Genomic DNA, 15,514 nt, shown 5'->3' with positions numbered 1-15,514 from the left:
CGGGAGGGGGGCATAGAGTTTCCCTGGTGTTGGCCAGAGTGGCCACCAGGGAAACCTGGGGAGGGCTAGCCTCCCACTAGTTCGAACTAAAGGGCTACACAGCCCTTAGTTCGAACTAGCTAGTTCGAACTAGGCGTTAGTCCTCGTAAAATGAGGTTTACCTAGTTCGAACTAAGCGCTCCGCTAGTTCGATTCAAATTCGAACTAGCGGAGCGCTAGTGTAGCGCATAGGAAAGTTAGTTCGAACTAACGTCCGTTAGTTCGAACTAACTTTCTAGTGTAGACATACCCGAAGGGACAAATCATAAAGGGTTTGATGGTGCAAACTCTTCCTAGTAAGGGGTTGTACAGAGCTGCACTACCCTGGTGGGAACACTGGAAAGCAGTCTCCTTCAAGAATGAATACATAAAAAAATGTTATTATACTTTAGAGAGTTCAGAGAAGATCCACAAGAATGATTAATGGCTCAGCAAATATGCCTTCACAGTGATGGACTCTCAGAGCTCAATCTATTTAGCTGAACAAAGAGAAGGTTAAGGGGGAGGGGAGAGAAGACTTGATTCATCAATCTAGCAGAGACAGGTATAACAGGCTCCAATGGCTGGAAGTTGCAGCAAGACAAAGTCACACTGGAAATAAGGCGTATATTTTTAACACTATAACAAATTAGCAAGAGTAGTGGTGGATTCTCCATCACTGACAGTTTTTAAATCAAGACTGGATATTTTTCTAAATGACCTGCTGTGGGAATTATTCTGGATAATTTCTATGACCTGTGTTGCACAGAATGATCACAATGTCCCTTCTGGTTTTCTATGAATCTATGAAAGAAGTGAGGATATTTCTAGGGGAATAGAGATTGTGGGTATACCCTATAATTCCTGAGAGAACTAGGCATTGCTCTGGCCCTTCTTCCTTGTCTTTTAGTAACACATTACCAAAATGCTAAAATGGGACTCTGCAGTCTCCAGCACTTTAAAAGAATCTGCATAGATCTCTAAAGAATGCATGTAGGTAAAACACAGGAAAAAATTTATTTTGGAAAATAAATGAAAAGTAAAATACCCAGATAGAACAGTATTATAAATTCTGTGAAAAAAAATAAAGGCAAAATACAGTAAATTACCATGGTATATTTTCTGACTTAAGGTTACAGGTTTTGAAAAATGCAGCCATTCTGTGCTTTAATACAATGAAAATAAATATATTTATTTTGCCTTTACATTTAAATAAACTCATGCAAATGGTATTTACACAAACACTCTCTCTCACATACACGCCTAAACAACTAGCCCTTAAAAGCAGGGTGTTTTCATCTCTTAAACATCCCAAAGAGTGATTATTTCTACCCCTCCCAACTACTTTCAAATTATGATTAAAAATAGTAACCTTGAGAAAGGACCATTTTAGCAACAGACATATTTTGTACTCCAATATATGATTTTATTCCTTCTTTGATATTCTTCATGTGCTATGAATACTGGGCATCAGATAAATATATATTTATATGTATTTCTGTACAACATTAAAATGGACACAAAATGCCAGGATGTAATAACTGTTTTTTCATGGCAACATACACTAGCATTAGCTCTCTCTCTCAAAAAAGGTTGAACTTCCTCAGCAACCCATGCCATGGCAGTGGCACCAAAAGCCACCATCACACTGTAGTCTATGCTACAAACTCACAGTTGAGTAAGATGTAGTATCTCCTTTCTAAGGCCAACCAATCTATTGCAGTTTGTTCTACTGTATTTCTGTTCATTGTTTGAAAAAAAATATGTACAACTATTTCAATAAGCAGGCAAAGGAGAGCTAAATTGCTTAAGGCAGTCATGCATGTGCCCTTATGGAATAAATAAGACACTGTAAAGCAGGTATTATTGGCAGAGGAATAAACATTATAAGGAAATATTCAAAAGGTCAAGGAAAGACTCAAGGTAGAAAGTTGTTTAGGATCTGTACTCAACTGGACTTTCAAAGTCAATCTTAGAGATTCCCATAAACAGCTTCCATAAACTAATAGCTTCAAAACTCCATCACTAAGGAAGTGGTTTAAAAACATTCTAAAATCTTTAGCTTGAGGTTGAAGATGCACAATTGCTCCTGGATACTTTTGGGGTGTATCTATCTAGTCTTCATCCCTATAGATTTGAGTCCTTGCAAAGATTCACAATACCCTTCTGAAGTCAGAAGGTGATTTCTCCCCATTTGAGACACAGGGACCCCAGGCACAGAACAATTCATGACTTACCTAAAGTCAAAAAGAAAATCTGTGGTTGAGCAGGAAATGAACCCAGTTCTCCTGAAGCCCTTTCCAGCGCCTTATCCACAAGATCATCCTTCATATTGACTATATAATTACTCTAGCGGATTTCTGAAAATCATGAAGTTTAATACTGGGAAAATGCCATAGGCTACTAGTGCAAAAATGTGCACGTTGTATGCCATTAAATTGTAATCTGTATATTTGTATTTTGTTCTATAATTTTTTTTTGAAAAAAAATGCCCTAATCCATTTATTTAAAGCATTTTTTCCTACTTTTAAATCTGTTACTAGACATCTTTCACTAAGATAATCAGGAGCTGATCTAGTGACCAACTGGATTAGCAGTGTAAAAACTGCAGGACTGAGCCCACAATGGTATTAATTGAATTTACTTAGATATGCTTTGACAGCAATGGGAGTTGGTCCTGATTTTAAGGCTGCAAGATCAGACCATTAATTTGTATCTACAAATCTTATATCAAATGCCTATCCAGAGGTTTAACAAAACAAAAAAGAGCAAAAGGATATTTGAAAAGATTTTTGTTGGTACTGTGAAGTAAAGTAATGTGTGATTTCATAAGAGGAACAATCAGAACAGCATTTATTCCTGCCAACACCTGTGGTTTTTTATTATTACTGTGGGCTTGGTCTACCATAATAGAAGTTACAATATTAAATTGTAATCCCCTAGTGTCCCTCATCCAAGGATCCTGAAGCATTTGGAAGACATTCATTAATTTAGGACCATTGACTGATACTCTCTTAAAATGGGTGAAGGAATCTTTAATCATGGGGAACCTGTGTGGTTTCAGCCTATGTGAACCACAGAGATAGTATTCACCTCCATACGCACGATGCTTCTCACTGCAGTGCATGTGTTCTGAGGACATGATACAGGAACTGACCTGTTATCAGCCACTGTCCAGGATCCACGGGTGTAAATTTCCAGGGAGGTATATATAGGAAGCTTTGCTGCTCCACTACCAAAACCCTACCTTGTGGAGGAAGGAGTCCTTCCTCATCCCAAGCCCTCTTAGATCCCCTCTAATGAACCCTTTTACGCAGGCATTGTGGGAGAGCAGGACCATTAGAAGTAGAGCTAGAGAAAAAAAAATAGGGAACTATTGCTGAAAGTTTTTTTTAAATGTCTTTTTTTTTAAATAATTTTTGAAACTTTTTGATCAGCTCTAATTAGAAGCCCTAAATGTTGTCCTAATGCTGGATAGTTTATGTCCTAAATGTACCACTTAAGAATTACACATTGGCTACATCTAGACTGGCATGATTTTCCGCAAATGCTTTTAACGGAAAAGTTTTCCCGTTAAAAGCATTTTTTGCGTCCATGCCAATCTAGACGTGGTTTTGTGCAAGAAAGCCCCGATCACCAATTTCGCCATCGGGGCTTTTTTGCGCAAAACAGTTTTTAGCTGTCTACACTGGCCCTCCTGCGCAAAAACATTTTCGGAAAAGGGCTTTTGCCTGAACGGAAATGTCAAAGCATTTGCGCAAGAAGCACTGATTTCGGAAAGTAGAACGTCAGTGCTTTTGCGCAAAATCAAGCAGCCAGTGTAGACAGCTGGCAGTTGCTTTTGTGGAAAAACTTGCCAGTCTAGACGCAGCCAATGAGTGAAATCCAAATGATATTGAAGTCAGTGGCGAAACTTTCATTTGTTTTAAGGATCATAGATTTCATCCCTTCAGTGAGAGCTGTGCACGTTTCATTTATTAGCTTAATGTGTGGTGGTATCTCTCTATGGAAACAGATACTCTCTCTTATGGCATATCTAAGAGAATTATTTCTTTATCTCAGGTGGCCAACATCTGTGGTTTTGGAGTGGAAAGCCTACGAGTAAGTCTCCACTGATGCCCATATTTGCAGCTATGGTTCAATATATACTAATTCAAAGATACACTTTGGTTCCAAAACATGGAAGGTAATTACAAAGTGATACATTACTCAGGCTACAGCTACACTGCCTTTTTTTGTGGAAGAAGATATGCAAATTGCGCTCGCATTTGCATATCTTCTTCCGATTCTTTTGCAGAAGAGGTTTTGCCGCTATTTGGCACTGTGTAGACGAGGCAAAATGCTGGAAACACCCTCTTTCACAAGACTTTGTAAACCTTGATTTATGAGGAATAAGGGGTCTGGTGAAAGTGGGTATTTTCCCCCCTGACATTTGGCCCTGTCTACACAGGGCCAAATAGCGGCAAAACCTCTTCCACAAAAAGAATCAGAAGAAGATATGCAAATGCGAACACGATTTGCTTATCTTCTTCCACATAAAGACAGCAGTGTAGCCATAGTCTCAGATGGGAGCCTAACTGTTCCTTATATTCTTATTCAGGCATCAATTTTGTCTAAGGCAAACAAGATAAATTCTCTTAGGCAATGTCTACACTAGGAAACTAGTTCAAAATTACTACATTCAACTTAAGAATTCCCAATTCAACAAGTTCGAACTAGCGTGTCCTCCTGACTGGGATGCATTGAAATTAGTCTGAGGCAAACTCCATTAATGTGGACGTGGTACCTCAGACTTAGAGCTCCAGGAAGCACTCTGGGGAGCTGTGGGAGATCTCTTGGAGGCCAATAGGTTCCAATTAGCAGTACCAGAGCACGCACGCTATAATGTTATTTCAAAATTACTATTTTGGAATTAGCGTTACTCCTCGTGAAAAGGAGTACATAGTTTGAATTCTGCAGCCTGTTACTTTGAAATAATGAGCTTGGTAGCTTGGTAGCATAGATATACTGCTTATAAATTTAAATTTGGGGGTGTTATTTCGGAATAAGATTCTAGTGTAGACCACGGCTGTATTTTTTCCCTAAACTATCTCAATAAGAGTTTCCCAGTAGGCACCAAGTCTAGACAATACCTTAAGTGCATCTTCAGAATTATACTCTGACTCAATGGGGCAAAAGCATGCCAGTAGGTATGTACTGTTACGGAGTAGTGGGATTTTTAAGAGATTAAATAAATCCTGGGAATTTCAATAAGGTCTTGAGGATCTAATGTGGCAGGTATCCTACATGCCTTGTTACAAGAAAGGCTTTTAAACCATTTAAGTTTGTAATGTGTGTGTGTGTGGGGGGGGGGGGTTGTTTTTATAAAGAGGAAATTTTTAAACTATAAAATGCCTTATTTTTGTTATTAACCTTAGATAATTTAAAACTGAAATAATTTAAGAAATCTAATCAAGTTTTCATTCTTTGCTTGCTTGGTGCGCTCTGATCTCAAAGTGAAAATACATGGGGCAATTTCTTTTTTGTTTCCTGTCAGCTTCTTCATTTGGTTCTCATGCACTGGCATCAGGATTGTCTGGGGATGTTGAAATCCAAACAAGAACATATTTTGCTGGAATTCTAAAGAGAACCTGAATATAAACTTTTTTGTCTCAACTAAGTTTAAATTCGTATGAATACTTTCAAAGCTGTATAAGGGATTGTATGTCCAATTCACATTATCTGGCTTTGAAAGTCCCAAACTTGAGTCACACTAACCAATGGATTCCTTATCATATAATCAAGTAGTTTCTTGTTCAGGGTAGGAAGAAAAATAATTAATATATATATAATTTTCAAAACAAACAAGTATAGCAGAATTGCAAAAGCATTAATTTTGAACTAAGAGTTCTGCTCAGCACAGAGATAGATATGGGGCTCATTGTTTCTCAAAGTGTTCCACAGGCACATTTTGGGAAAGCCGCTTGTGAGCCCATGCCTCTTCATGGCTCCAGTTGACCATTTCCAGCCAAGGGAAGCTATCACTTCCTGCGGCTTCCCTTAGCTAGAAACAGCAAACTGGAGCCACTGGGAATCAATGGTAAACAAAGCAGTGTGGGCCTGCTAGTGGCTTTCCCAGAGCAGGCGCACAGAACACTTTGAGAAACACTGATCTAATTTGTTAGAGTGTAACTCAATAGAGTCACTGGCATAATATTGTGGTGAGTCAGGCAGTAGGGCCAGCCACTATGCAAAGCAGAATTTCATCAAGAGTTTGCTAGGAAATTAGAGACTTGGTATTCAAGGTGCCTTGCTGCTGTGCATGAGCCGGCTTTTCTGAAGCTGCTTTGTTTAAGAAAATTACTTCAATTTTCTATTTTCCTATCCTCTTTAAGGAAAAGTAACCCATCTTTTCACACTCACCCTGCTTTATTCCTTTGAGCACTGGGCAAGTTTCCTCTTTGTAGATCCAGTTCCAGGAAAAATGCTAATAGCCATTGTACACAAATAAGACAGCCATATTGCACACACTTGTGGGTAGGGAAACTTGCATAGAACAGAACTAGAGCATGGCATTTATCACAGCAAGTCAGATCACTTGGATCATTGGCTCTTATATCCTGCTTTCAACAATGATTTTGCAGTGAATACATAAGATGAGGAGCAATGGGAGGGTATAACAATTGAAAATAAATATATGGAACTAGGCTGAAGGACAAAGTCTAAATTAACAACTTTGGTTTCCCTTAAGTCTTCATAACCACCTCCCTTCTTTAATGTTCCTCTAAAGAATCTTAAATTGCTCTTCCACCTATGCAATTTTACTTTTCCAGAGCATTCAGCAGAACCCCTGGGCAGAGATGCTGTCACTGATCTAACCTTTTATTGTATTTTCAGCTTGTATATCAACAAATATATATATGTATGAATGACACATACATACAAACTGCAGCTGACATGGATTCTAATTTTGTTTCTGTAAAAGAAAAAAAAAGTTCTGCATTTAAAATATACAAAATAAGCAGGTCTGTAACAAATTTTCTTTGACTATATATACACACTTATGTATATGTTATATACATACAGAAAGAATATACTGTATCTTTATAAGGCACTGTCAAATGTACCGTAAGTTCTTTAGAATTCTTTTCAACTATGGAAGTAGATCATATTTCACCATGTAGTTCGAAGTGTCTGAGACATTTTTGAAATGTTTCAATGATACAGGTTCACCAGCTGTTAAATGTCTTCTTTAAAAACTCCAGTAATTGTGATAAGACGAACAAAAATTATTTTGACAGTAATTCAAATCCACTTAGACTATAATTGTTCTTCCCCTAAAAGCTATTTTCACCTGCACAAATAGTTCCAATCTGTGTCTCTGTTTGTTTCAAATATTACGTTCTCATATCTGGTTTAAAAAGTGAACTGTAACTTGATCCACAGAACTGAAAAAAGAAATCAGAATTTTTTAATGCTCATAACGTTTAGCTATGTCTTATAGAAAACATATGCATAAGCTGGAATGATTGTATAGGTTTTGATGCAACTGAAATCAATGGACCTATGCTGATTTATGTCAGCTGAGAATCTGATGATGATATATGTAGCCTAATCTTTATCACTGAAAGAGACACAAAAGCATGACAAGCATTTACAATGAGCACTCTTCATGAATGAATCCTCTCTCACCGTCTGCATATTGCACATTATGGCTTCTAAGATCCCACTGCAGCTGCTCTTAAGAAGGTTTGGCAACTGTATCAACTGTATCACAGACTTAACTGGCATGTTTTTACAGACTAGAAACGGGAGTTGATAGAGGTGGTTAAACAGACTAGAATTTGGCTGTCAAGACATACACATCCTGCTGCAATGGATACCATACTTAATCAATGGTAATATTTGTGTCTTCAGAGATTACCACAAGAAGTAATCTAGTTTTCCATACTCTTTTAAGCATATTGAAGAAGGTACTTAAGATACAGTTAATTCCATTTATGATTTACCAACATAGTTTTTCCCATCTAGATTGACTTTCATTGTTCCATGTCACATTTCATGCACTTTTAAGTTTTACAAATTCACAAAGGCCAGGCTATGAATAGTGCTGAGTATCTGAAACTCAGTGCAGCAAAGCTGCTCCATGCCACTCTGGATTTGGCCCATGGAATGCAATGAAGGAAATATTAAGAGGGCCTCAGAAAAGGGGTAGCATAGTATTTATGAGCCTCTGAACATACTGCACCTATACAGTCTGATGCAGAAACACCAGGAAAACGTGACACCTTAAAATACCAAAATAACTCAAGTGATTATAAATATATATGTATATATGTATTACTAGAGCCACAAAATGCTTACAGATAGAGCTCCACAAAGCCCGCACAGATACATTCCAACAGTTCAAGTGAGCAGAACAGGTGAAATATAGATTGTAAAATGTGTCAATATAAACTTCCCAAACTGTCTATGTGACAGCATCATTGACTCCCCATATGCTTCCCCTCTTCAAATATATATCTCTAGGCTGGACCTGAGGTATAGTAAAGACAAAACCCAATCACGATTTCCATATTATTTAAGTTTTATAGGAGTACAAACATCATCTGAAGAAGTTCCCTTATAGTACCCATGATGTAGTCATCCTAGGCAAAGTTCAGATAATACTTTGTTTATATTTTCAAAACAGCAACACAAACAGCTCATTTGCTACATATCAGATTATGGACATTAAAACATAGATCTGGGTAGCTCTTACAGTTGAGGATAAACAAGATATGATTGAATTTGGGTTTTCTTTAATTTAAAGAGCAAACTCAAATATGCGTTGGCTGTGTGCTTCCTGTTATAACCTCCTAAAACAATGCAAGGTAATATATTTAGTGGCCAACATATCTTTGTAATTTTATTAGCCAGCTCCTGAAAATACAGAACTCTTAGGGTTTTTTCCTTTGGGTTACACAAAAATATTTTCTCACTTCAGTTACTTCTGCAGTCAGTTTTCAACATACAGAGCCAAATGATCATTGAAAATCAGAACAAAATTTGGCTCAGCATTTCAAATTCATTGCTATGCGGGTTGTTCTATTAAGTCAACACACAAATAAGTAAAAAAACAAAAAAGAAATATTGTAAGGCTTCAAGTAAAAACATTTCCTGTCTCACCCATTCGCAGAGTAAGGCTCATTTAATATTATGTTACTCTATGTATTAATACAGTTAATTAAAGCTACAGAGATTCTGCTCTCTCAAGATAAACTGTACTAAAATGAAACTTGGGTGTTAAACTGGAATGAACAGTGAAATGATGCTAAAAATGGGATTTACAATGAAAACTCAATGTTTCTTAAATAAGAAATAGACATAATATATAATCTACTGCTAAAAGCGTATTAAAAGCTTTAAGACTTTTGAAGCCTTTTTTTAAGAAAGACAAAACAAGAGGCTATTTTCAAAAAGTATTAACCTGCAGTGGATCTTCTGTTATGATCCAGTGGGTCAGATCCTCAATTAATGTAAATTAGCATAGCTCTATCCAACATAAAGAGAGCTAAACCAAATCACACCAGCTGAAGTTCTGGGCCTCACTATCTATAAAAACTGAAGGACTGTGTGAGTAAAAGTAGCACATAATTGATTATTTGTAAAATGTGTGAAGAATATAGTTTTGGAAAGCTTGAAACTAGAGCATGGGCCAGACCTTGCTCCCAAAGTCAACAGCAGTTTTGCTAATGTGTAGGTCCCCAATTCTCCAAATATGCAGATATTTGCTTTATATCTGCGGGTATCCGCATCCGTGGATGTGGATGCGGATATCCATGGTTCATTTTTGTGGATACAGATGTCGATGTGGATATACATTTTATATCCATGCAGGGATCTACCAATAAGAACTATGTAAGCAGATGCTCGTGCTCATGTGCTCCAATTACAGGACTGGAACTTTAGATGGGAATTGGGCTGAATTTGGTGTGTGCAATTTCAAATTACTTCTTACATTACTACTTCCAGGAAGAGTTCACATATTTACTTCCCTCTCCAAGTCATTCTCACTACTCCAAATGCAAATTTCAAAAAAGAATTTTAATACCATCATCATAAGCCTACTAACATGCCAGGTGAGTCTCAACTTTAGTTAAACTACCTTCAGAAAAATATATAGAACTTGCACCTTAACCTAATTATTTGTACCCCAATTTAATCATTTTTCTTCCTCTTTCCACATGAGTTATAGCTAAATGACCTGGTCTATACCTGTTTGAAAGGCTAGTACATATAGTATTGTATTCAGTGTTAGCCATTCCTGTTCAGGAATTTATAGTCATTTCAAAGGCTGATTTGCCTTTAAGAGCTGTGATTTTTTTTTCTTTTTTAACATAATACAGCATATTCAAAGAATAGTGTAATGGGATGCAGATATTCAAAGGTACATTGGTGCAATATCAAAGCCTCACTTAGATGGCTTGCTTTTATAATCAGTTGGGGTGCTATAATCTGCCCCTGTGCAGACTTCTAATGCAAGGTCTATGTTCCACTTAATCCCTATTTTGATGTCTTAAGTTTCTTAAGTGTGATGTATTACGTGCAAAATAAGTGATGCATAGGCCTTGTGCTACTCTCTTCACAAGGATGACTATCAACTCCATAAGGAGTTAAATTTGTGCTGGAAATGTGTAATTAGAAATTAAATATGGAAGAGAATTATGAGGACATTTAGTCCAGCCCCTTGGCAGCATATAATTGCTCCCTGGAGAAGGCTCACTAATGCTTTGTCCACAACTCTTGTCCCTGCTATTCAGTTTAACGCTTTTCTTTTAAATACAAGTAATTTGTTATCAGTTTGCATTATCTTTGGGACTATATGCTTTAATTTAAATAACTATAAATTTTTCATATCCCTTCCCTTAATCATTGCTCAGCCAATTAATTACACATTTTTAGCTCTTAATCTTTTTTGTCAATCATCTTCTCCAGTTCTCTATTTATATTTGTTCTTCCCCTCTGAACTTGATCCAATTTGTCTCTATTGTTCTCACAATAAAGTACTGTAACTAACGACAATACTCCAGATAAAATTATACCAAAGCTATATAGAGGGACTATTACCCCTGTGTCCTGTGATGCCTCTGTGCAGTTCAAAATGTCACTGGGCCATTTTTGCTATCATATTGCACTGCAAGCTCACCTCTACTTTTCCACTAATACTTTAGGTCTATGTCAGCTAGTTACTTTCCGAATTTCTCCCTTCAGATGGTCTGGCTCAAGCCAAGAACATTACTCAGCAGCACGATTAACCCCATTATGAATTTCTAGCTGACTTCTCAAAAAAAAAAGGTGATATACAAGGAACATAATAAGCAGATTCAATAAATCTTGACAGAATCATGGTATCAAGAGGGAAATGTTAACTAAGGCAAAATTGAAGTCAATATTTTCCTCAATAGACAATAAACCTCAGTGTTCCTGAAAACAAATAATCTTTATGTGTTCTTACATAAATTATGACTATCAAATATCTGGAGTTCTCTTCATTATCAGCATGGTGAACAGAGAAAACATTACTCTCTTTGAAGCCAACATCCTGAGATGATTTTAGATGTCCAGCAAAATCTATTTACCTCTGAAGAGCCAGTCAGAAGGCAGAGATTTCATGTGGTATGTTCCTCGCTCTTTTGTGATTTTTAAAATAATGTTGCCTCAAAGCCCAACAAGGTAAACATAGCTTTGTGGGGGCAGGAGAAAGAAGAAAGCCCAGAGAATTAAATGGACATCACTCATATTGGGGGGAAAATGTTACTGACTTAAAAAAAAAAAAAAAAAAAAGCATTCTTCCCAGCAATACTGAGGACCAGTGGTCATTAGACAGGCAGCACATTTGTAGCCTCTAAGGTATGTCTAAACTACATCCCTCTTTCAAAAGAGAGATGTAAATTAGCAGATTGAAAGTGCAAATGAAGCAGGGATTTTAAATATCCCCGCGCTTCATCTGTATAATTGCGTCACAGAAATACGCGTTCTTTCGAAAAAGGGTATTTTGAAAGTGAAACCATCGTCTAGAAGTGGATCTTTCAGAAAAAAAACCCTTTTCCAAAAGATCCCGTGCTCCTGAGGCATACAGGATCTTTCGAAAAAGAGTTTGTTTGTTTTTTTTTTTTTAAAGGAACAGCAGTTTCACTTTCAAAATACCCTTTTTCGAAAGAACGCTGATGCAATTATGCAGATGAAGTGCGTGATATTAAAATCCCAGCTTCATTTGCACTTTTGATCTGCCTAATTTACATCCCTCTTTCAAAAGAGGGATGTCATTTAGACATAGGGTTGCCAGGTATCCGATTTTGAACCAGACAGTCCAGTATTTGAGCTTTCTGTTCTGGAAACAAATTGAGAAAATATAAATGAGAAAATATAAGTGTCCAGTATTTTCTAAATAAGATATAATGTAGATTGTGATGTAATGTCAAATGTGTCCAGTAATTTTGTTGAAACCATCTGGCAACCCTATTTAGGCATGCCCTTTTTATGTGCTTGGCTCAGTCACATACACTGCAAATTCAACCTTCCTCTAAGATTAAATACACTGCACCACTTCAAGACAATAAACCATGTTGCTGCATACATCCCATTAACAAAAAGGAGAGATATCATTTCCCTTCTGAATTTGTCATGTCTTAGACTTGAGGCTTGTATTTCAGAGTAAGAAGCCTTTAAAAATGGGGGAGAGAGGGACAACAAGGAGGAATGAAAAATCCTTATTTATGTGGCAGTGCGATGCCATGACACAAACACACACAGAATTTCACACACAGGGAGTCGAATGGTGGACAATAAGAAGCTGCTGCTATTCTTTCTCCTCTCCTCCCGAAGTCAGGGGTGCGGATGGGAAGAGAGAGAGAGACTTAAGAACACCACACTATGCTTGTGGGCCACTGCACCCTGCCTGGTTCTTTTAAAGAAGGAGGTATGCCACCAACAAAGCCTTGGGGACAAAGAGTAGTTCTCATACATACAGACTGCAAACAGGCAGTCTGGTCTGCATGTCTATAAGAAAATAGAAGTCAGGTCAGTGGCTTGTCCAGACATTTTGCTGGCCAGAAAACTTGTGGAGAGGAAATGACTCCTGATAAATTTTTCATCACAGCACAACTTCTACACAACAATTTTGTCCGATAGACAAATACACAATGGCTTCTTCACTCTCTTTCATGAAAGAAATAATTGTTATGGTTGTAGTGCTAGGTGGTAGCCAGTTTTGTAGTCAGTTTGAGACAGTTTCTGATGGACTGTATAATTTTATTCCCATGAGAATATGGCTGCAGCTCTTTTTGGCCAAAAGAGAAAGATGAAAACAAAATAAAACAAAAGGACACTGGCAGCTGCTGCTCCATTTGTGGCTGATGTTGTTTGAGTCTTCACAGTGCACCTAGCTTCATGGCTGGCTTAATGGATGGCTCTTTCCCTCACCCCCACCTCCTAATTTTACACTGAAATTTCATAGGTTGTTCCACCAACGCCAGATACCTTCTTAACGTTTGAGTGTCTAGCAGGACTGACCGGGCCCCCCTGGAAACTTGATGTTGAACCCAGTCGACAATCTGCCCTGGAAATCCCTTTTGGCTGTCCGTTTATTTTACTGTGAGGTGTCTTCAACTGCATGTCTTCCCTGCAACAAAATAAATATAAAGTGATCCAGGGTTAGTGATCACAGTGAAGGCAGCCAGATAGTCAGACAAGGAATTGTCTTTATTGCTTTACATCGTGATACAGCAAAACAGTTAATCATGGATGTTTCCCCACTGAAATCAATAGGCCCAAATCAAGGCTTGCTGAAATTAGAGATAGCAGCTTAATTCTGCCTTTAGACCAGGTCCAGGGGAGCTGACAACCTCACCAGGACCCTGGGCAAAGTGAGGGAGGCCCAGTTCTGCACTCCAGGAAAGTGAGGGGCTGGTGGCAGCCAGCACTCAGTGCTGCCCAGACTAAAGTTCCCCTCCTGCCCCATCCCTCAGTGGAGCCCAGAGCAAACCACAGGGTGCTGCAGGAGTGATTTAAAAAGCCTGCAGCTCCAGGAGTCACCACTGCCAGAGTAGTGGCAGCTGGGGGGCTCAGGCCCTTTAGAATTGCTGGGCCCTCCAGCAGCCATTCTCTATGTCTCCCCCTGTCAGTGGGCCAGATCAGGCCTATTGGAAATACTCACATGCTTGAATGCTTTGCTGGATCAGATCTTATTGCATAAGAATTTGCTTTTTGAAAGGTCTCTTCTGTATTGTTGGCCTTTGCTCAAGCTACATTTTACTAATGTTCAGGGAAAAAAGCACTCGGAAAAATCACTAAAAAAAGGCACCGGCAAAACATTCCTAATGAAACAACAGAATGGTGTTAATAACTAAATCTTACCGCATAGTTTAGAAATGTGAGTCTGTCTATCCATCTGTGAGTCTGTTTGTTCAAGAACTACTCCTAAACTGTAAGAGCTAGGACCACCAAATTTCTATGCATCTTCCTCTTCTCATAACTCAAACGTCAGGATTTAGACTGTTTCTCATAAAACAGAAAGAAAGGGGTCTGTAGAATCCGGTATCCACAGAGCAATTATGACAGATATGATTATGGATCTTTATGAAAGAAATTACCATATTGAAAGTGTTAACATATGTCAAAGTAGAGTGTAAATCCTTTGCCAATGACAATCCAGTAGCCCTCAGGTAAGGCATAAATGGAGCATGAATGGAATATGCTGAAACAAACAAGGTTAGTTTGTACCCTAGGGCAGATTCTTTTACTTGGCTGCTCTTAATGTCAATCCCATCAATCTGTCAATTTCTCAATACTGCCTTTCAGAGATAAGAAGGCAGGTGAAACTGCTTTATAGGCAAGGGTATGGCTTACTCTTGTATATGGACAGATTGCATCATTGTGTTTTAAAAAGAACATCCAGCTAATTTCAATAGAGAGTACTGTTTTAAAAAAAAGTTATGACATTGAACAAGCTTACAAAGTATTTTTTTTCTGTCCCCATCTAATGGATAATCTATGGAGAGGCTCATAGCCAATATGCAGCTCACCAAGGATATGTCTACACAGTGGCGCTACTTTGGGATAGCGTCCATTATCCTTAAATAGCGTTCTGCATGTCTTAACAGCAAGTCTGTTATTTTGAAATACATTCTAAATAATGGGCTTGTTATTCCAACATCCCATAAACCTTGTTGCATAAGGGATTCATTAGAATAGCACTCTGTTTTGAAATTAGCACTGTTTAAACAGTGTTAAATCTCGATATAGGCTATCTCGAAATAAACTATGCAATTTGCGTAGCTCAAACTGCGTAGCTTATTTTGAGCTACACACTACTGTGTAGATGAACCCTGAGTTACTACTTTAACTCAAGTATGATAAAAAGCTGTAAATGGTATTGATGATCCCAGGTTCAAACTCTGCTGATGACCTGGGGATAGGGCTGTATGTGATGGTGTGCACACTTAGGCTGTGTCCAGACTCCATGCCTCCGTCGACG

The 15,514-nt window shown here is 38.0% G+C and overlaps 1 protein-coding gene across 1 annotated transcript in view; it reads right to left on the bottom strand.

The window, feature by feature from the left end:
- Positions 1–1,012: 1,012 nt before the first annotated feature.
- Positions 1,013–15,514, bottom strand: part of ZDHHC8 (zDHHC palmitoyltransferase 8) — a 242,186-nt gene continuing 227,684 nt past the window's right edge. The window contains exon 11 of the mRNA XM_006134609.4: positions 1,013–13,660. Within this exon, the coding sequence (XP_006134671.1) occupies positions 13,477–13,660 (184 nt within the window). The 3' untranslated portion in view covers positions 1,013–13,476. The remainder of the gene's footprint in view (positions 13,661–15,514) is intronic.

This window comes from Pelodiscus sinensis, chromosome 15 (assembly GCF_049634645.1).
Source record: "Pelodiscus sinensis isolate JC-2024 chromosome 15, ASM4963464v1, whole genome shotgun sequence".
Classification (NCBI taxonomy): domain Eukaryota; kingdom Metazoa; phylum Chordata; order Testudines; family Trionychidae; genus Pelodiscus; species Pelodiscus sinensis.
The sequence above is the reverse complement of the archived record's forward strand: the minus strand, read 5'-3'. Positions and strand labels throughout refer to the sequence as shown.